This window comes from Thunnus thynnus, chromosome 18, assembly GCF_963924715.1.
Source record: "Thunnus thynnus chromosome 18, fThuThy2.1, whole genome shotgun sequence".
In the NCBI taxonomy this organism is placed as follows: Eukaryota; Metazoa; Chordata; class Actinopteri; order Scombriformes; family Scombridae; genus Thunnus; species Thunnus thynnus.
Window position 1 is genome coordinate 5,886,386 of NC_089534.1, and position 22,945 is coordinate 5,909,330.

The 22,945-nt window shown below is 37.3% G+C and overlaps 2 protein-coding genes across 6 annotated transcripts in view; one reads left to right on the top strand and one right to left on the bottom strand.

Moving 5' to 3' along the window:
• filip1b (filamin A interacting protein 1b) overlaps positions 1-3,169 on the bottom strand; it is a 49,502-nt gene extending 46,333 nt beyond the window's left edge. For all 3 annotated transcript variants that reach the window (XM_067573111.1, XM_067573110.1, XM_067573109.1), the window contains exon 1: positions 2,712-3,169. The gene's annotated coding sequence lies outside the window, so the exon portion shown is untranslated. The remainder of the gene's footprint in view (positions 1-2,711) is intronic.
• Positions 3,170-3,212: 43 nt separating this feature from the next.
• The window catches only part of asap2b (ArfGAP with SH3 domain, ankyrin repeat and PH domain 2b), a 49,302-nt gene continuing 29,569 nt past the window's right edge, over positions 3,213-22,945 (top strand). For 2 of the 3 annotated variants that reach the window (XR_010924537.1, XM_067573113.1), the window contains exon 1: positions 14,803-16,856. Coding sequence is in view for 1 of the 3 variants with exons in the window: in XM_067573113.1 (XP_067429214.1) it covers positions 16,731-16,856 (126 nt within the window). In the remaining 2 variants the exon portion in view is untranslated. Of the gene's footprint in view, positions 3,273-14,802; positions 16,857-22,945 lie in introns of those variants that run through there. The other variant, XM_067573114.1, reaches the window with a different exon arrangement.

The following is a 22,945-nucleotide window of genomic DNA, read 5'->3' on the forward strand; positions in this document are numbered from 1 at the left end:
ACCAAAGTCAGCAGGATTTCTCCTCTGTGGACCATGAATGGTTGGACCAAATTTCATGCAAATCTATTGTACAGTTGTTGAGATATTTCAGTCTGGACTAAAATGGTGGACTACCATCCCTACACTCCTACAGCTATTGTGGCTGTACAGAAGCTGCCATTATTTTGTGTGTTGCATCATCTCTGTGCCTCCATATTGTGCAGCTATCGGTAAGAGCAGCTCGTCCCCCAGAGAAAAAAAGATCTATTAAATGAATGCCTTCTAATGTATGGCTTCCTGAAACAAGCATTTAGTGGGCTGTGAATGAAGGGAGTCATAACTCACTGATTCACTGTGTGGCTGTCTCACAGCCGCTGCATTCATGAGTCAGTAGGAGCACAGACAGACACTCAACATGGTTTAGTGGGTGTACGCTCATTCCAGAAACTCAGAATCACACTTTTCACTCCATACGCTTTATATTATCTTAACATTATGTATTCTGGACTTTATTTCTCCATTGTGTCATTTTTCTATGGCTTCTTTTATCTGCTCTGTATCATAACATCTGTTGCATCCTCTGTTTCTCCCTTTTTTCCATTGAAGGGTATTTTGAGGAGTTGTCTCTAATCTGGATCGAGGATCTCGAGGATAGAGGATGTCATATGTCATAAAGATTGTAAATCCCTCTTAGACAAATTTGTGACTTTTGGGCTGCATAAGTAAACTCGACATGGGATCAGAATTTAAATGTTTTGTTTTATCAGGATATGGATTTATCAGTGATTACAATGACAAACGGGGTCGGATTAACTATCTAGGGGACCATCACAGCAAAAACAGCAAGGTTTCCATCCAAAAGTAAGGCAAATTTTAACAAAATTTCCAGAAAGTCAACAAAAAAAGATTTCCATCCATTGTTTTGCGAATATTAGGAGTTGGGTCATTGCTGATAAACAGCTGGTGGCACTAATTCTCTATTTGGTGATATTAAATTATTGCAGAAGAAGAGAACACAATGAGATGACATCATAAGAAGAGCAGCAGTCAAAGCTCAAATGATGGAAAACCATGTGGAAAACATGTCATTTCTGTTTGTTTCATGTATTGATTTGAGAAACGTTACAGCCTCCTCATCGCTCCACACAGATTTAATGTTTGCGTCTTTTCAGTGGAAGCTTGAGTGACGTTTAAGTCACATTCTTCATGTACATCATCATTTATCCACTAAGTCTGTTTACATTGCACTTTGTCGCATTTTGCTTTTATTGATACAACTTTTACACCTCAGCCAAGCATAAAAAACAAGAATTTTCTTTAAATTTTTAGTGTTTCCACTTGTTTTTTATGCACAAATTGAAAATGCAAATAAAAACAAGGAAATGGAAATGCACCTAATGAGCTGTTGACACATTGTCACTCAATTAAAGGACCAGTGTGTAGGATTTAGTGGCATCTAGTGGTGAGGCTGCAGATTGCAACCATCTGAATACCCCTCCCCTCACTTTCAAGCATGTAGGAGAGCCTATGGGGGCTGCAAAACTTTGAAAAATGCGTAAAAAATGCGAAAATCCCTCTCTAGAGCCAGTGTTTGGTCTGTTTGTTCTGGGCTACTGAAGAAACATGGCGGTGCAACATGGCGGGCTCCGTGGAAAAGAACCCGCTCCCTATGTAAATATAAAGGGCTCATTCTAAGGTAACAAAAACACACTGAATCTTATTTTCAGGTGATTATACACTGATTAAAACATACTTATGAGGGACCTATTCCATTTCTGACAATAGAGCTCACTAAATCTTACATACTAGTCCTTTAAGCACAAATTTATTTAACTATATGCACCATGTATGCACAATATAAACTAAAATGATAAAGTGGTTGAAATTAGATTTTCCTTAAGAACCTCTCCTTAAAATAATGCCGGTGTTACCTAAACATCCATGTCATTTCAGTTTATATTGTGCTTTAGTTATATGTTAACAGTATTACAAAATAAATTTGCAAAAGTACACCTGAAGGTGAATCATAAAGTGGCAAATTTCCGTAAATACAGAAAAGAAAGAATAATTTGTGACAGTTTTCAACACCTTCACAGTAATTCCCAGCAAACATCATACAAATACTTACTATATACTAATTAATCTCTGCATAGTTCTTTATAATATACTTTGATGATTTTAGTCATTTAGTCTATAAAATATCAAAAAATATTGACTGATGTCTTCCAGGAGCAACATCTTTACATGATGCAGTTTTTGTTTGAATAGAGTCCAAAACCCCAAAAGTGTTCAAATAACAAAAGTATTTTTAAAAGCAAAGAAATCTGCACATATCGGAAGGTGTCATGACATTTGGTATGTTTACTTTTATATTGTGTTAATAACTTGTTCAACCATCAAAATTCAGTTAATGAACTCATCTCAACAAATCACTGCAGCACTTACATCGTCCTTGTTAAAGAAGTTATTTTGTCTGGTATTACAATAATCAATAAGCATTTACTATCTTATATACATTTAATTTATGAGAATTTTGGGGTATTTGCTGTTAAATTGACTTTTCTCATAATTTATAGATGATAAATACAATATTTGAGTATTACACAAAGTATATATTATCAAAATTTTGTTGTTTTTTTTCTTCCACCAGCAAACATCAAAACCTTTTTCAACATTAACGAGAGTCAAACTTTAATAGACACCTGTTGGTGATGACATCAAACTTTTCCTACCTGTCTCTCAGCACTTCCAAGGTGTCGCAGACGTTCAGTCCTGAAATGACTCCAGTTCTTTTTCAATAAGTTCACTGGCAGCACAACATCTGTCAGTTTATCTCTTAAATATCTTCTTTCCTTTAACTTTCCTCTCAGTCCCAACCTTCACTTTTTTCTTTCTTCTTCTCTGCCAAAGTTTTAAGGCAAACTAACTGAACGGTGTGAAGCTTCTTCGTTTTCTCCAAGTTTGGTCTGTAAACTCACAGTGTGAGACAGACAGAAAGAGGGAGAGGGAGAGATGTGAAGAATCAAGACTATTTAAGCCTAAATAAAAACCTGTTCTTCTTTCCGCCACAAGATGTTCAGCTTCTCCTTCAGCCTGTTTGTTCCTGGACAGGAGTGAGAGTCTGCTCTATATATAACCTGTGCTCTCAGTCTGTGTTAGCAGCTGAACTGACTGAGGCTTTTCCAAACCCCCAACAGCTGAACTATCAGTCCGTCCAGCAGCCTGACCACTCCTCCTCCTCCTCCTGCTGCTGCTGCTGCTCACAGCCAGGGACTCGGCTCTGCCCTGCCCGGGTGAGTTTGTGTTGGTTTAATGAGATTGGCATTAGTTGTGTGATAGTTTTATGTTGGTTTGGCTTTGATAATCGGCTTCGTTTTGTTTCACAAAGCCACAAAATCTTTACTTTTAGATCTAGGAGAGATGCCAAAGTTGCATGTCATGTTGGATTTGGGGGGGGATTTATTTTAAATTAGATTTATTTTAAATTAAATTAGATTTGCGTCATATAAAAGACAGTTTTAATGGTGATAAAAGGACTCAGAAAGACCATACCATACCTCCATCAGGGTTGATTATTTTCTTGATCAATCAATGAGTTGTTTGGCCCATGAATGTCACAAAAATGATGAAAAATGTCGATCACTGTTTCCCAAAGCCCAAGCTGATGTCCTCAAATGTCCCGACCAACAGTCCACAACCCACAGAGAGTCAAGTTTACTGTCACAGAGGACTAAAGAAACCAGAAAACATTCACATTTGAGTTGCTTGAGCTCTGGATTAAAATACACAGTGATAAGACAACTATGCAGTGACGTCAGAATGTTTTTATTCATATAAATGCAGCGGTTCATGAGAAAATATTAGAGATGTTCAGAAATACCCTCTTCTTAAAGGAACAGTTTGACGCTTATTCACTCTCTCTGAGATAGAAAGTCAAATTTTAAACTTGTTAGAGGGAATTCAGTCAGAAAACTGCCCAGCGTTAAAACATGGGTGGGGCTGAGTTGTTTAAAGCAGCTATAATCTATACTTTCATGATATCAATGTCTGAGCTGTGTGTAATGTGTTGATCGTGGCTCGTGGTGATGAACCTACAGCTCCTCTTGGCTTTATGGAGCTTTATAATGAGTTTCAGCTTATTGTTTATCTGTCCGGCTGCAACTTTACTGTTCTGGTTCACTCTCAGCGCTCTCATAGCGTTGTTTTCAGCTGCAGCAGGCAGCTGTTTTTAGAGAAAAAGCTCTAAAAAGCCACTGTACACTACCTGCTCAACACCAAACGGCAAACACACACAGTTAGCTGGTGAACATAGTGGAGAATTTAGCAGCTAAAGAGCCAGATATTTCCCTCAGGAGGTGGTAGAGAACAAAAACAGAGCAAAAAGAGAGTAAATATTGGATTTACATTCACCAGGTGGACAGAAACACAACTCCAAATGAATAATAATGAGGCTCCGTAACTGCTGGATGTGGAAATGAGCAACTGTTTGCTGACAAGTTCAACACATCAACTTAAAAGCTGATGATATGTCAGTGTTGTGTTCACTGCTTGTTTCCACTAACCCCAAGAGGCCAAAAAATCATTTAATGCAAGTTCAAGGTGTCGTGAGGCAATGAAATACCAGCCAGAAAGTCTAGTTGGACTTTGTAATACTCACAGACAGGATTTTTACAACTCTGGAACAGTTATAACTACAAAGTAATCCACCAGGAATGTGCACTTGCATGTATGTGATAGCCCAACGCGGTGTCTTGCAGGATGACGTCATGTTGTGTTGCAGCAAAAGTTGAGTCTGGTTCAACTTTTCAGCCGCAGCTCTCTGGGTTGCTGCCCTGCTCCGACAGACGGTCTCCATTCAAATGAATGAGAAAGGCTGCGTTTTTTCATGCAGAGCTAATGTCGGTCTGAACGTGGCCTTATTTCATAATCATATCATACTGTCTCATAATTTAGATTTAAGAAGCCATAATCTTGACTTACTATTTCTTATAAAGCAGATGGTGTTATCCTTCATCCTTAGCTCTGACTTGACAAGCAAATCAGCTCTGTTGTTACTATCAGTTAAGAACCATTTCCAAACTCAAGCCAATTCTGTCTTTCCATGATATGGAAAAAGTAATTCATGCCTTCATTACATCACGACTGGACTACTGCAGTTCCCTGTATTTAAGCCTTCCCCAGTCTTCATTAACTCGCCTACAGATGGACCAAAATACAGCTGCAAGGATGTTGACTGGTACTAAAAAGTGTGAACACATCACTCCGGTCCTAGTCTCTCTTCATTGGCTCCTTGTTTATTTTAGAATTTAATTTAAGACCTTGCTGATCGCTTTCGAGGCTCTGAATGGTCCTTATTCACAGACACTCAGGTCTCTTAGATGTGAAGATAAATCTCTCTTGTATGTCCCAACGACTAAAACTAAAAGGTGACTTTGCAGTTGCTGCTCGTTAGATATCAGATGTGCTCCATTCATCTCCGTTTTTAAATCTAAGTTAAAGACACATTTTTATTCACTGGCTTCAATCTGTTATCATGTCTATAATTCTGTATTTGTACATTGTTGTTTATTGTTGTTGTTGGTATTTTCTCTTTCTGTGTTTTTTTTTTCCTTTCTGTACAGCACTTTGGTCAGTTTAAGCTGTGTTTAAATGTGCTCTAGAAATAAACTTTACTTACTTACTTATAAATTATTTTTACTATGTAATGGTAAGTTTTCAACCGCATCTTAAAGTCTTCCCACTCGGGCACAGTTTGCTCGTTTGTCGGAGAAAAAAATGCTAGTAAGTGTACTTTGAGTGAAGTTTTTTGTTTTGTTTTTTTTCTTTCTTTGGTCAATTTACAGTTACCAAGGTTACAAGTAATGATAATAATAATAACTTTATTTGTATAGCATTTTTCATACAAAATGCAGCTCAAAGTGCTTCACGTTAAAGAGATAAAAAAACAAAAGAGAGACATAAAGAACATTAAACAAGAATACATGCTTAGAATAAAAGGAGGCAAACAAGAAAAAAGAAAAACAAGCACATTGCATTAAAAGAGAGGACAAGAATAGCTTAAAAAGGAAACACAGCTAAAATTCTTAAGTGAAAGACATAATCATTCATGAAAAATAATAAAAAGTGTCTTAAAGATGGTGGGATATGGTGCAAAAATATAGAAAGGCTAGGTCAAAAAGTCATTTAAAGCTTTCAACCGAGCCTGCTTCTCTAATGTCATTAGCTAAGGCGTTCCATAATTTGGGAGCATAATTGAGGAAAGCTGCATCTCCAGTTTTCTTTTGGGTAAGCTGACAAGTATCTAGCAAACCTGAAGTAGAAGATCTAAGAGTTTGTGAGGGAACATAGAGCAACAGGTGATCTGTGATGTGATGAAAAAAAGAAAAGAAAAGAAAAGAAAAATATCAGTTTTAAAAATTAAAATGTAAGATGTAAATTTTTAAGGCATAAAACTAATTAATTCAGGACACTTCAAGACTTTTTAAGGGTATAAATATTTGAGTTTAAATGATTAAAACAAGAATACACAATAACAGAAAGATGAATGACAGAAGAAAAGAGATTTTGTTGCTTTAATAAACATGTTGAGTTTTATTATTGTCAGCAATCAGCTTATTATGCAGCTCTTCAGCACAGTTTTAGTGCAGCTCTGCAGTGTAAATGAATGGGTGTGGGTCCACACTAATTTCTCTTTATTCATTGTTTTTCATTTACAAAAAAAAAGGGCCTCTGGACCTGCTTTCCTGACTTGCTCAGCAGTTTTAGTGAAGCTGGAGCAGGCGAGTCTTTTCAAACAGAACATGATTTATTCGCGGCTGTAAATACAAGAACATTTGTTCCTAATAAAAGTGAGTCGGAGTCGGGCGTTAAAATAAGGGAAACAGTGAGAATTTGAGCTCTGAGCTGTAACAAAGAGTGACTTCACAGACACAACACAGCTGACATTATAACCTCACTTGTGTCCTGTTATACATCAATCCTGAAGTGATTTACTTATCATAAAGAGATTTTTAGGAATAAACACACTTAAAAGATTTTTTTTGTTTTATCCCTCAACGCTCTAAAACATGTCAGCACATGAAAAATAATCACATCATTTCATAAAACAAAAGTAGCAGAGCCAAAATGGCTTGCATAATTTTAAACACACACGCATACATACAGTTTTTGGAGTTCATCATGTTCTGCACATGTTTTCTTTTCTTCCAGTAAATATTTAATCTTATCAAAGTTTCAGATATGTTCACACACGGACTCGGTGTTGTGTGAGGCGTCGAGAAATAAAACATTTGTTGGACGGTGTGGGGTGTCCAACTTTTCTCTCTTCATTCAATTTATCATGATGAACTTTCATTTATATTTGTACATTAAAGCTTTTATATGTTTGAAAATCTTCAAATTTGGCCAAAAAAGACATTGTGGCATCCCAAAAAATACCTGTCTGTGTTTTTGTTTTGTCATTTTGATAAATAAAAGTTATTAGAACTTAAATAACAACTTATATGTATAAGCAACCAAAGCCTCAATTTCTCTCTAGAAATACTAAGTAATTTCAACAAGTCAATCTCTAAATTCGGCCCTCTAATTAGTGTGCTGATGGTCATTTTGGAAATGATTGCTCTGTTAATAAGATTTGAGGTCTTATAGTAGCTTTGATGTCTGCTGTGTTGACAGCTGTGATTGACAGTTGGCTCACCTGCTGCTCTCCCCGGCTCATGGACTCACACTGAGTTAGACTATTGTCACAATATTTCACTAAGTTTAATGTTACTTGATTATGATACCTGCTAACGTTAAGTAGCTAACGTTAGCCCAAGTGTGCAGCACTCAGTGTTCCCAGTAAGCTAGTGTTAGCTCATGGATGTATAAAAAGAACTGGATACAGTTCATTCTTATGAAAGTTGCTCAGGAGCACATGAAGCCAAAAAAGTTCAACAACTTCCGCATTGCTTCTGCATCTCTGCGGCCCATAGAGCAAGCACAGTAGTGACTTTCACCAGCTGAGTCGGCTACTTTCGGTTTAGCCCTCCGGCTAACTTGAATGGGGATGAAACAATTCAATCATGCGGCTCTTCGAGGCTTTTGAAATGTGATCGGACCATATGGATCAAATTCTGATAGTGAGATAAGTCATTTCATGGGTTGTGACACTCAAAAAAATGTATCCGCTGATTTACAGACGTATCTTTCAAAATGTAAGTCTATGGGAAAAAGTCTTTTTGGGCCAGTGTGCATCACGTGACGTTGTAATTACATGGTTTGGCCGCTATGTCAAATTTGCTTCAAAACCTGGCGCTATTCCTGTATCCAGTTCTCTTTATACATCCATGCGTTAGCTTGTGTGCGAGGTAGCGGGGCGTGTTTCCAGAGCGTGAAAGGTTGTGGCTCTGAACAGAAAAGTTGGCGCCAACCATAAACAGCAACTCTGGGCTTCAAAACGGCTCCAATGAAACCAACAGGTGATGTCATACCTCACCACCTCCATCTTTATATACAATCTATGGGGATCAGTCATATCGTCAACAAATCCCGCAAAAAGACCAAAATCACTAATGAATTGATCCATTAACAAGTGCTGTGTGTGCATCGAAGGTCAGAAAAGCCTCTTTTAAAGCTCACTAATTAGCACAATTATATTTTGTTTGTTCAACTCGTACAACAATCACGGTATAAAAACAATAAGTTGTGGTTTTACAGCTGGTTATGTGCTGGACTTTTTTCCTGGCTGGGCTTAAAAAGTTCCTGTCATCACTATGTGGTTGAATGTAATTTCCAGGAGACAGGGTTGGTTTCCATTTAGCAACCCTGAGGCTAAATTGGAGTCTGGATTGTTGTATTCATGACTTTTATTTGACATAAACTGCCGTCACCTTTGATCGTATTGTGCAACTGAAACCAAATTTACAAGAAACATGCACATATCAACTCTGCAAAATCTCAAGGCATTTTGTTCATAGTTTGCAACACAGCTATCAGTTTGAAAGGTTGTAAGTCAGCGGTCACGTCCATCTGTCCTTTCCTTTTCCAGTAAGTCCTCTCCTATCGTTTTCTCATAACTATGTGTGTTTTAACTCAGATCCAGATTTAGATTGAAAAAATCATTTTTTGAAATAACAGATGTTTTTGCTTGCTTGTCTTTGCCGCTATCAGTAAATTCCTTAAATGTTTCTTATTATAACTCACATCAAATGAGATGTGGTTTATTTAGATAAGTGGTGGAATTTTTAGGTAATTTAATGAGTATTTCCATTTTGTGACACTTTGTACTCCTACTAATACATTTATTTCACAAATACAGTAACTAGCTACTTTTCAGATCTATATTTCTAACTTATATGTGAAACTTCTTCTATGTGTTCACTGTAAAAGTGCTGCTTACATAACTAAACATTTTGCATAATGATATTTACTTTTGATACTTTATAGTAAATACATTCTGCTACTAATACTTATGTACTTTTGCTTAAGTAAGATTTTGAATGCAAGACTTTCACTTGTAATGGAGTATTTTCATACAGTGATATTCCTACTATTACTTAAGTAAATGTTCTTATCCACTAATAACTAAGTTGAGTTTATATGTCAACAGGGTTCCCATGAACTCCTCTATGTGACAGTGCTGAGATGAGAGCACAACACTTACAAAATAAGGTTATATGTTCATTTTGTCCCTCCGTTAATGCACTTAATGCACTGCCATGATCAACACACAGCAGTTCTCTCATGGAAAATTACTGATAATGGTGGGAATGGTGGCTGACGCCTGATAACACTGTGAGTGCAGGAGGAAGTCAGGGTGTGGTGAATCAAAACGTCAGCAGGTTTAAGAACTGATTCCCTGACGTTTGCAGCCTTTATGACTCCGGTATTTTGTTTATTAAGTTGAGGAAGTCTTAGTTAATGTTAACTGTGCAGGTTTTAGAGGTGAAAGACTGTAGCCGGGAATTTTCTTAATAAATTGGATATTTTTTCATGTTAACTCATTCAACTGCTCACTTATATTTATCTATTTTTTGTTGTACATTTTATTCATTTCAAAACAGTTGTATTTCCCAAAATTTCCCCACATTATGGTCTAAAAGAGTAGAGAAAACTGATCAGTTCTTGCACATATATAATTATAAATTGTGTGTTTATTCATTTTTCTAAAGGTGAAGACATACTGGAAGAAAACAAATTGCCTCCACCACGTCTTGCTTGTCGCTACACACTACAACACTAGCTGACACGAATGTGAAAATATTTACTTCACAATGTTAACAAGGAATGGTTGTTTGCATGTGTTTCCCGGTAATATTTGAGTTGTGTATTTATGCCATTAGCATTTCTTAGCAAGCATTTTGTAATGAACATCTCACCGTTGTCTCTGACAATTTGCGCTACTTTTCTTTAACCATTGTTATCTGGTAGAGAGTTTTTATGCTAATCTTTTTATTTTAATGACATTATTGACCGTTTTTATTTGGTGCTAATGTTGAGGTGAAAGCACACGTCTTTTTTGGTTGTATTGACACATCAGGTATTTGTAGACTGTCTGGTCTATAATCTGGCTACACACGACCACCTACCAGGTAATTTTCCTAAAATGATGTCAACTCCTTCAGTTCTGGGCCAACACCAACCTCCACGTCTCTCAAAACACAGGACAAAAACATTTTATGCACAAGCGGGCAGCTAGCTAGCTGGAAAGGCTAAGTACACAATGTCAGCTACTGCATCAATATTTACTTCTCACAGTGCATACATCCGGCTTTTCACTGGTTTGCAGTGTTATGCTTCAGTCTCTATAGCTCAATAACTTGCAAACACTTGACACTGTAAATCTCTCGCTACTACATTTCTCATTGTCGAAGTCGCTCCCGCTAGCTCACTTTTTCTTGCTCGGCCCCCACTCACACAGGAAACGTGACATGACTCATAAAAACATACGTATACATATAATAAAACTGAACACATAATACGTTGTACTATATTTACACCACATGCTCACCAAGTACACTGCAAACAATCCATTTAAAGTGGCATATATAGTGGAATATATAGTTTATGTAGAACTAAACATGTTAATACTAACGAAATCACATTTACTTTGAACAAAACAAACAGGAAACCAGTGGTAATGATATTTTGGGGCAGATTAAATTGCCCTGGGGTTGTATTTAACTTTGCCAACCATATTATGTAATACAGTTGACAAACCCAAACACTGGCTGTGGCAACTATGAGTGTTTACTATATAGAACCATCATAATTATTATTTTTTTAGAATTACATTGGTAGAACTGTTACATTGTTTTGTGCTTGATGTGCATGTGATATACAATTATTTGTGTGATGGTTATTACTTGTCAATCACAAGCAGAAACACTTGTGGCCTTCCTCTTTCCTTTGTTCTCCTTCATCTCTAACAGAGTAGCAGTGTATGTGTCCTGCTGGCACTCTGCTGATTCACCTTCACCTCCTGGGTTCTGGTTTGGTTCTTCAGTGTGTTTGTGTCCTCTATGTGAGGGAGAGTCTCCTCCTGTTTAGAGAAACTCACACTACTGACTGAAGACAGCTGCTGAAATCACTGGGAAAACTGGTTTCATCTTTCATAATGTGCTGGATTTTATAAACATGTGTTTTTTTTGTAAAACTCTTAATCTGAAAAGTAACAAACTGAAGCTGTCAAATAAATAAATGCAGTCAAAACCATAATATTTCCTTCTGAAATGTAGTGGATGGAAGTAAAAAGTAGCAGCAAATGGAAATACTCAAGTAAAGTTACAAGTACCTCAAAATTGTACTTAAGTACAGTACTTGAGTAAATGAACACTTTCCATCACTTGTTTTGGCTCCTGAGACTCTAAAAAGAAATTAATATAAATGCAGTCAGCACCCAAATTCTAAATATTTAATATAATGTCTTTTACTTTTAAACTGTTTAACTTGTGTTTTTATTTTTGTAAGGTTTTCTGCACAACTAGTTGTCTTTTTCAGACAAATAGTTGTCAGTCAAGTTTGACTGATTGATTTACAGATTGATGGAAGTCTGCATTCATTTTGTCCAAGTTTCATTATTGTAACATAATGCAATACAGACTTTTCAAATTGGAATGAATGCAAACGGTCAGCAAAATGTTTGTAGTTGAGAAATTAAACTCCTTTAAAGGTGAATTACAGGTACTACACTGTAGAATCCCCATTTTGCCCAATTGCAATTAACATTTAATGTATTATTTATCATGGTTTGATTGCCCTGATTTGAATAACTTCTGGGGTTCATTATTTACATGTCTTGAGTGATGCCTGCAACACATGAACTGGACCATAATGGAGCTTTAAGGGGTGTGGGAGCCAAGTTACATTTTTGTATGTTTAGTTCAGTAAATAAATGGTGTCTGTATTTTGTTAAACAGCTCATGTAAATTGAGATTATGTATAAGTCATTGAATAAGTTAATTAATAGTAATTTGTTAAACTTCAGCTAATAATCATTTGATTTAGTTGATGTTGATGTAAGTGTGATAGTGACAGTGAAGTAGGTTACCGTCACTTTAAGAGATATAGGTCCCTTGTGTTTTACTAGGGTGAACCATAGACTGTATAAAAATATGGACGTAGTTACCATGACGTCACCCGCTGGTTTCTGGAGAGAAGTTTTGAAGCTCAAAGTGAGCCGCTCCGGCCGTCGCCATCTTGGCAGTGCGAGACGCTGCCTAACTCCAAGCCAATCAAAAATGGGCAAAGAGGTGGGCCGAATGGCTGAAACAAGCCACCTAGCGGCTGGCGGACCTGTCACTCAAAGCAGCCATGTCCTTCATTATACATAACTTTACAGCTTAATAAAATTTGAACGGGTGAGTTATAAAAAAGCTCACCCCCCGTACAGTTGTCATGAAACGAGAAATTAGCTGTAGAGACCAAAACCATTTTTTGTACCAGGCTGTAAACATGTTTATTTCTGCTGTAAAGTTGGGCATTTTAACATGGGGGTCTATGGGGATTGACCCACTTTTGGAGCCTCAATTGGCCATTCAAGGAACTGCAGTTTTTGGCACTTCTGCATTGGCTTCATTTTACAGCCCCAGAGGTTGCCGCTTGGGGTGAACCTGTGGTTTGGCAGAGTTGAGGCTCTAGTAAGGACCGAGCCAAGCGGTTTTCTTACCATAGTACAGTTTGCTGATTAGGAGAACTTGGCTTTGAATACTCCTGTAAGAAGATACTATAAACTGTGGAATAAATACTTGTTTTGTCCTGTGGAAGTTTTTCCTCCTCAAGCTAACATACACGAGTTAGGCCAAGGCCCTCGCTGAGCTTCAACCACCCACAAGGGGTTTAGGCTCTGTGAAATACTGTAACTGTGAAAGTGACATTGTTAAACAAACAAACAAAAACTACCTAATATAACATTTAAACCACTCATTCTGAAAAACACAGAGAGAGAAAATGTGCTCTCTGCACTGTCACAACATGTCTGCAATGACATCCACTCAAAGTCCTAAATTTTCTGATAATCTAATTCTGGCAATTTTCTATATTTTTCTTCTTGTCAACAAATCTCATGTTTGGATCCAAACCAACAATGAACTGATCTACTAACAAGTATTGTGTGTGTATCCAAAGCCTGATATATCTTATTCCTCTGTGCTGTAGACCTCCGTCGTTGTCCAAAAACTATTAAAACCACATCAGTGAGTCACACCGCTGCACTTGGTGACATGTTCCTTCATTATGAAGAGTTTGGTCATGTTAGTTTGTTTAGAAACGGCTCCAAAGACTAATAACAGTGATCACGTTTTCACTGTCTCACTGGTTCTCTTTACAGTGAACAATCTTTTCAATTTTTTCATGCTTTTCTGATATTGATCAGACTGTGACCCAGATGTTGTTAATTTCTCAAAGAAGTTTAATACAAAGTTAAGAGGTTGTGATATGTAGCACAACAAGCTAGTGAAGCTGTAAACTAAACTGCATTCCTGCACATGCTCAGTGACGTCTGCCTTACACAGAACTACTCTCCAGAGACTGAAAACGTGACCTGTTATTAGTCTTTGGAGCCCTTTCTAAACAAACTAACATGACCAAACTCTTCATAATGAAGGAACATGTCACCCAGTGCAGCTGTGTTTTTAATAGTTTTTGGACAACAACGGTCTACGGCACAGAGGAATAAGATATATCAGACTTTGGATACACACATAATACTTGTTAGTAGATCAATTCATTGCTGGTTTGGATCCAAACATGAGATTTGTTTGACATTAAGAAAAATATTGAAAATTGCTAGATATATACTTTAAGTTATCTTTTGTTGCACTACTTATGCATCGATAATACACTAAAAGTCCATTTGGTAACACTTTATTTTACAGGTCTGTTCATTTTATACAAATTTCCTGGAAATTTGGAGTTCGGAGTTATTTGCTGGTATTTAATGGTTAATTTTTAGGCCTTTTACAGAATGTTTGGTGCGAATTTTAAGAAAAAACAGAACAAGTGTTAAGTTGGTTTAGTTAGTAAGTGCCTATTAATTGTATTTGGGTTAATAAACAGTTGTTCATTTGCAAAAAAAATCTTAATAAATCTGATTATTAATAATCCTTTAACTGACATAAAATATGTAGTTTTCAGTGTGTAGTTTTGTGTTTAAAACGATATATCAGTATATTAGGTTGTTTCTTAAAAACACTATAATGAGCACATTTCCTGTATACTACCAAATTACATAACCCTTTAAAAGAAATGTGCTGAGAATTAACAGGTACACAACAGCTACTTTTATTAAAAAAAAACTAATATTATATAAATACTATTTAAATTATATAGGAAATTCAGGAAAGTTGTAATATCTTATTTTAAGGATGATCAAACCATATCAAGCTGGTCTTAATGTGTCTTAGTGAGGTGTTCAGTCTATTTTTTCCACTCAAACTGACAGGAAACAAGTCTGACAAGTGGATTGCACCGTTATCACGCAATATCCTACATCTCCATTATGAGAAAACAAGACAGCTTTCCTCATTTCAAAAATTAGACCTCTGCTTAAGTGTTTAAAGATATTATTTCCTAAAGCGAGCCCATTTAAGAGGAAGACCCTGGTAGCCTGCTGATTAAGACACATGTCACAACTCATAAACTCATAAACTGAGGTGACTTTGAAGATAAATAATCTAGATTCAAAGATCTTTAACTTGAATTTATGATTTCTTATATGAAGCCAAACAGGTTCAAATCTCAGTCTTTTCAAAAACTAGTTTTCAGGTTACATCATGTTGGATAGCAGCTATATTTTTATGCTAGTTTCAGGAAAACTTATTACCCCATTGGCAGATTTTCTTGCTTGAAATGATCAAATTTCACTAGTTCAAAGAACATTTTGTAATGTTTCAAGTAGGAAGTTTTTGCAGTGTATATAGCTACGAAACCAAATATGAGTCACTAAATGAACCAACTTAACATTTTTTTTAATAAATTATACCAAATTCCACCACCGTCTGTAAAATGTCCTAAAAATTAACCATTAAATACCTGCAAATTATTCAGGAAAATTGTACAAAATTAAGGGACCTGTAAAATAAAGAATTACAATCCACTGTTTTTTTGCTTTGTTTTTTACAAATGTGCATAATATTTTAAATTAAAAGATTTGGCCACCTGCATCAAACAAATAGAGGGCAGCATATCACCAGAAAACACCCGTTTTAAAGCCTTGAGTTTGGCATTTTGACCGTCACCATCTTGGTTTTTGGAGCCAGAAGTGATGAGTGGTAACTATATTTGGACGAGAGCGTGGAGCTGAGGAGGGTCCAACTGCAGCACCTCACGCCACGCCGTGGTAGCAACTTGTCAATCACAAAGTGGCCCTAAAGCATACACTGCTTTATTGTCTATTTCACTCTAAATGGGACCATAATTTACAAAATGAACATCATGCTGTATCGAAGAAGACTTTAAACTAGCGATTGAGACCATAAACTCATTAGGAAACTGTTTACTGAGGTAATAATACAATCAAGTGAGAAATAGGGTCACTTTCTCATAGATAATCGACTTCTTCCTGGAGCCAGTGAAGTCGCCCCCTGCCAGCGACTATAGAGAATGCAGGTTTAATGTACGTCCACATTGGCTTCACTTTTCAGACCTGGAACTACCAGCTTGGGGGGGCAGCGCTGATTCTTCATCCTCGGATTGAAGGCAAACTGGACGCTACAGTGACTCACTATCGCCCTTGACTGTCAAAACTAATTTTAGTTAAATTTTGAATGTTTTAAACTAAAATTTCTGGCCAAATCCTACATAGTGCACCTTTAACAACACCCCTGAAAATGTTGTAAGCAACTTCAAACACAATAAAGTTTAATTGAATTAAGGGCGTTGCCTAAAAACACGTGTGTGAGTTCACTCTGGTGCCTGGAAACAGAAGCAGAGTGAGTGCTCTGTTCGCCCCGCCTCTCTCAGCAGCTTCCTCAGGTGGTTGCAGCAGCAGCAGCAGTACGGAGGAATGTGACGGGCCTCACCTCTGCGGAACAAAAACATGGAAATACAACTTTACTATGTCACCCGGAGAGGATTTAAAATCTGATTTAACACTTGAGCGATGAGGAGAATTGATCTCTGCACACAGGAGCGGATCTGTAGTTTCTGACACTTGGGATTACTTCACAGGTGTTTTTGTACCTGAGGTTGCGGATCAGACAGTATAGTATTTACTTTTTTTTTTTTTACGGGGTTTTCTATATTAGGACAGTTTGTTTTGTTTGGAGCTCATCATGCCGGAGCTGATCAGTGTCACAGAGTTTATTTCAGAGACTAATGAGGACTACAAAGCTCCAACCACCTCCAGCTTCACCACTCGGATGTCCCACTGTAGGAACACAGTGGCAGCTCTGGAGGAGGTAAGAAAGCACACAGAGAGGGAAATAAACTGCATTCAGACTGTCACCAGTAGTGCTGTGATAAATAAAGGTGTTAAACAGGTTTCCACTGACCAGAGTGAGGCCTGAAAACTGCAATGTCATACAAATTGTATACACCAAAGGCATTGTTTTACTCTGCTGGCTTTAAATTCTGCTTTTCCTTAAACTTATGCTGGGTTGTGACTACTTCCTGTTATGCAAACTATGGATTCAAGTGTTTGTCAGGGTGCTGAGACCATAAATCTTGCTCCTGTGGATAGAAAACAAGCTGTACAATGAGTTTCTGTTCATAAAAATATAGATAATGTCCATCTCAACACATTTTAAAGTAGAAAAATGTGTCCGTTTTTCACTGAAAAAAGAGGAACAGAGAGAGATACTTCCTCATGGTGTAACAGCTGCTCTTGAACATTTTGAAAGAGTTTTGAGCTCCTTTGTTTTGCAATACAGCGATGATGATGAAGCATATTTTCTAACGTCCTGATAGGAGGAACCAGTAGTTAAAAGGTCAAAGTTCAGAAGCAGTGATGGAAGAAGTGCTCAGATCTTTTACTAAAGTAAAAGTACCAATACAACGATGTAGAAATACTCCATTACAAGTAAAAGCCCTGCATGAAAAATCCTACTACAGTCAAAGTACTTAAGTATTATGAGCTTGATGTAGTTAAAGTATTGCAGTAAAAGTAGTGGTTTGGTCCCTCTGACTGATATATTATTATATATGACATCATTAGATTATTAATACTGAAGCATCAGTGTTAGAGCAGCATGTTACTGTTGTAGCTGCTGGAGGTGGAGCTAGTTTCAACTACTTTACTCCAAAGGGTCAGCAGATAAATCTGAGGGGTCGTGAGATGATTAATGGGAGAGGAAAGAAGAGAAAACAAAGTTCTGATACACAAATCTGTTTTCAGTTTTTGGACTTTTTCTCTAATCTTTGATTTTTCCTGAAATATTGGATCATTTGAACATTTATTGAAATGAAAGTATGTGAGAAGTTTAGAGGGAAAAATCACTATTTGGTGGAGCTGTTAACAACTCATAGACATCTGAAATGTGACCCCGACTACACACTGCTTTTTGTAAGACGTCAAAAGCCAAAAAGGTTGGAAACCACTGGTTTCATCTTTAACAATGTGTTGTATTTTAAAAGCTTGTTATATTATCCATTGTGTCAAATCTTCATCTGAAGAGTAACTAAAGCTGTCAAATAAATGTAGTGGAGTAGAAAGTACAATATTTCCCTCTGAAATGTAGAAAGTAGCATCACATGGAAATACTCAAGTGAAGTACAGGTACCTCAAAATTGTACTTAAGTACAGTGTTTGATAGATGTACTTAGTTACTTTCCACCACTGGTCAGAGGATAAAGCAGCAGGAGAAGAAATGAGATACAGAGTGGAGCTTTGAACAGACAAACATGAATCTGTAGTAATAATAATTATAAAAATAATAATAATACACATTTGAAGGGGATCTTCTAATAGCCAGTGTGAACAGGAGGAATGATTACAGCGAGGAAAACCTTTTTAGTGTTCATATGAACACCTGACTGTTATTTAAAGACCCACTATAAAAATTGTGAACCTGATCTTTAATAGTGTCTCAAAATAGCACAGTCAAGTACACTTAAGTGTAGTCAGGTATATGTTCAGTATTACTACACCTTTCAGAACAATCAAAATACATTTTTCTACACTTGCATAGAATATTTTAATGACAGGCCTGGTAAAGTGTTTTGAATAGATGGTAGAAAGCACAGGCCCGGACAGCTTATTGTGTCCTCCTCCTCCTGTTGCATGCTGGGAGGAGACCCGAGGCGATGAAGGAGCCTCACCCGTCTGTTCGAGTCCCAACACGACTCGTCTCACTCGGTTTCTCCCTCCATCTCCTTCACAGTGTCTCAGAGTTATCCTTTCATCTCTGCTAAATCCTCTCTGCTTCACCTCTTTTTCTTAGTTTCTTTATTTTAAAATTTCCTCTTATCTTCACATTTCTGTCATTTTCTTCCTTCCTTCCTTTCTTCCTTCCTTCCACTTCTTCTTCTTCTTCTTCTTCTTCTTCTTCTTCTCCTTCTCAGTCATGTTCAGTTTTAACACTCGTCTGTGCTTCAGTCTTGTTCCAACATGTCTGTCTGCTGTGAGCCACCATGTGAGAGGAGTTGAAGCTGCTCTGTGAATCTTTTCGACATCTATCAATTAATCAATCAGTTTTATTTAAAGTGCAGAATCAACATGCAGCATGATCCCAATACACGTTAGAATTAAAGAGAATACACAGGAAACAACATACAGCAAGCAAATAGAATAATAAAAATTGAATTAAAACAACTATATTTTTTAATATGATTATTAAAGGGATGTTAAAAGGTGATGGACCCAACTGAGTTTATGGGGAGGCTGTAATGAAGGTATGTTTTCAGTCTTGATTTAAAGATTTCAGCTGAATGTGCTTCTTTAACATGTAAAGGAAAGTCATTCCAGAGATAAGAGTTAAATCCTCTGAAACCAGCTGATTTTTTGTTAACTGAAGGAAGGACCAGCAGAGCAGCATCGATAGGGCAAACAGGGCGTGTTGGTGTATATAGTGTAATTAGTTTAGGTAAGGTGATGCACGTCCACGCAATGTCATAAAAGCTGAAATGGGAACCTTAAAATCAGCTCTAGCTTCCACTGGTAACCAGTGAAGAGAGGACAGAGGCTGCAGCAATCTGAACAAGCTTCTAGTAGCACAACTAGGAAGGCCAGTGAAAAGGACGTTAAATTAATCAAGTCTGGAAGATACAAATGCATAGATTTAGGTTTCAGCATCTCACATTGATAGAATAGGTTGGATTTTGGCAATATTACTAAGATGAAAAAATGCTGTCTTGGTTATAGCTTTGATATGAGACTGGAAGGTCAGATGAGAATCAAAAATCTCGGAGTGATTTTTGATGAGTCGAGTTTTCAGAAATAATACAGCCATCAATGTTAACACTCAAATTCTCATATAAATGCCCATATGTTGTAGTTGTATGTCCAACAATTAATAACTCTATTTTACCAGCATTTAACAGCAAAAAGTTCATATCCATCCATTTTTTTTATTTCTGATAGACAAGCCTCTAAATTTAGGAGCTGGGAAGGGTCATTTGGTTTTACAGGTACATATAGCTGTGTATCGTCAGCGTATAAATGAAAATTAATACCATTTTTGCAAATGATGTTACTAAGGGGAAGCATATAGATAGAAAAAAGCATAGGGCCAAGGACCGATCCCTGGGGTACACCAAACTTGTGAACCTGATCTTTAATAGTGTTCAGAATATTCAGAGATTGTATTGTTGTAACTTACATGTTGAGTTCTGTTTGATGAATATGAATGAATACATGAAAGCAGCGTCTCCTGGATACCAATATGCTTCTCCGAGTGGCATAGAAGTATGCTGTGGTCCACGTTGTAGAAAGCTGCACTCAAGTCAACAAGCAGCAACAACAATGTTAAGTCAGAATCAACAATAATTAGTAGATCATTGATTATTCTGGTCAAGGCAGTTTCAGTAGAATGATGAGACCGAAAGCCAGATTGAAATATATCAAAAAGATTGTTGTTGATCAGCGACAGCCTTCTTAAGTAATTTTGACACAAAAGGAAGATTGGAAATTGGTCTATAATGGTTCAGAATTTGTGGATCAATATTAGGTTTTTTAAGCAGCAGTTTAATAATGGGCTGAGGGCACAGAGCCCATGGAAATCAACTTATTAATAAGATCAAGAATAGGACTGTTTAAAACAAGAGACAGTTCCTTAAAAAGATTAGACAGTATTGGGTCTAATATGCAGGTTGTAGGTTTGGAAGCAGCTACCAGGCTGGTAAAGGCCTCAGGGGAAATTATTTCAAACTGTGAAAGAGTGCCGAGTCATAGTGCCTGCAGCCATCAAAGTGTTGGAGAGTTCATAGCCGTCATTCTGAGAGGAGTTTGGACCAGTGACGTTATCTCTAATTGAGTCTTATTTGTGAAGAATTTCAGAAAAGCATCAGCACTGAGTGAAGAGCTATTGGCAGGGATGTTCTGTGTGAGTTTAGCAACAGTATCAAGCAGGAACCGTGGATTATTTTTATTAATGTCAATCAAGTGAGAGAAATATGCTGTCCTAGCAGCTGAAAGTGCACGTTTATACCTCTTAAAACTCTTAACTCAGGCAAGGCGAAAAATCCCTTGTTTTGTCAGACACTCAAGCTTTCTACAAATCTGTTTAAGTGTCATCTGAGAAGCACAGCGCTGATTTCATCCAAGTGTGTTTTCTGGTTGTAAGAGTTGTGACAGAATCGAGCATTATGAGTAAGGTACTATTCAGATTGTCTTTGAGATGATTAAGGGAATCAGAATTTGTACTACATGAGTCAAGTATATAAAATAAACACAGCCAGCAGTTGTGTCAATACAGCGATAAGGATCTGAACACTTTGAGTACAGAGAGAAACACTGAAAAAGACACAAGTGTGATCAGAAACTGGAACCTGTAAAGTACATGAAACATCAACATCAAAACCCTTTGTAAAAATTAGGCTCAGTGTATCATGTTGGCTTCACATGTTGGGTAAAATCACCTCGTTGTTCATTGTCAGACATCAGTGTTATTACAGTAAACAGAGGAAATCCTTTCTCTTCAGCTACATTTTTAAAAGTTTCACTTTCCTGAGAGAACCTGCTTATTCTCTGCCCAGTTTGATTTTGTTCAGTACTGGTCACACAGATGCAGAATAACCAGAGAACCAGTCTCCTGTCTGTCCAGCTCTGGCTACTCTAGACATGACTTAATACATTAACACTTAGTCATCAAGCCACTGAAGTGTGGCTAACTTACTGGTGTTCAGTCTTATAAGCGTCAAGATTGCTCGTGTTCTTCCTCTCTGGTTAGCTTCAGCTCTGCCTTTAAGTATACAGTATCAGCTACCTGTTATTATGCTCTGTGTGCTTATAAATAAGTGTATGTAGGATCTAAGAGACACTGTCTTGAACTTTGAACAACCTGCTTTTGTTCACAGTGTTGAAACTGATATTTCTTAGGCAGAGTCCAACAAAGCTGCAACATACAGATCATTGTACAGTGAATAAATTCCAAGGTGATCATGGTGTGATGTCATTCAACTATATTTTAGCGCTAAAAGTAGGATTTTAGGAAACTTTCATGATTATTGCAATAATTGTAGTGTGATACTTAGAGAGAAGTATTGTTTTGCGCAATTTGAGCTGCGGCCAACAGTCATTATCATTGTAGATTAATCATGTGATCTGTAAAATTTTAAGTTTTTAGGTTCTTGTATTTTTCATGAGTCACTGAGGAAGTTCAGCTTTCTTCAAAAATTTTGTTGTTGCACAACACCAGACCTGAAAATGATCAGAGCTGTTGGGAGCGATCTGAAAGTCAGTTGAGGGTTTCAGGTGTCTTTGAGGAACTTGTGTCTTCTTGAGTGGTTTCTAGAATGGTGTATCAAGGTTTTAAAGACCTCAAAATGGTTTTTCCAATGTCCTCGAGGAGGCTGTTTGGTTCTTGAAAACAGGCCCAAAAAAAAGGTGATTTGTGGGAGGAGGATTTTGGAGGACGGGGAGACACCAGACTCCTCGGTACACCTGCACAGAGTTTTTCAGGTTGGCAGGTCGCCTGTTCCTGCATCTTGGAGAAGTTGCCACAGTTCTTCTGTGGATTTTGGCATCTTAGTTGCGTCTGTCTCTTCATGTTAATCCCAGACTGACTCCATCGTGTTGAGATCAGGGCTCTGTGGGGGCCAAACTATCTGTTGCAGGACTCCTTGTTCTTCTTGTTGCTGCAGATAGTTCTTTATGACTCTGGCTGGATGTTTTGGGTCATTGTCAAGCTCCAGAATAAATTTGGGACAATCAGACACATATCTGATGGTGTTGCATTATGGATAAGAATCGAAACATCTTAAGTATCTATCTTGTCTGTATGCATCTATCTAGATAGACTGATCATCAGCCGATAAAACATTTTCAGATCTCTCTCTCTCTACTGTAATGTAGGGTTGTGTTCCAGCGGACCTTTAGGGGGTTTTAAGTGTC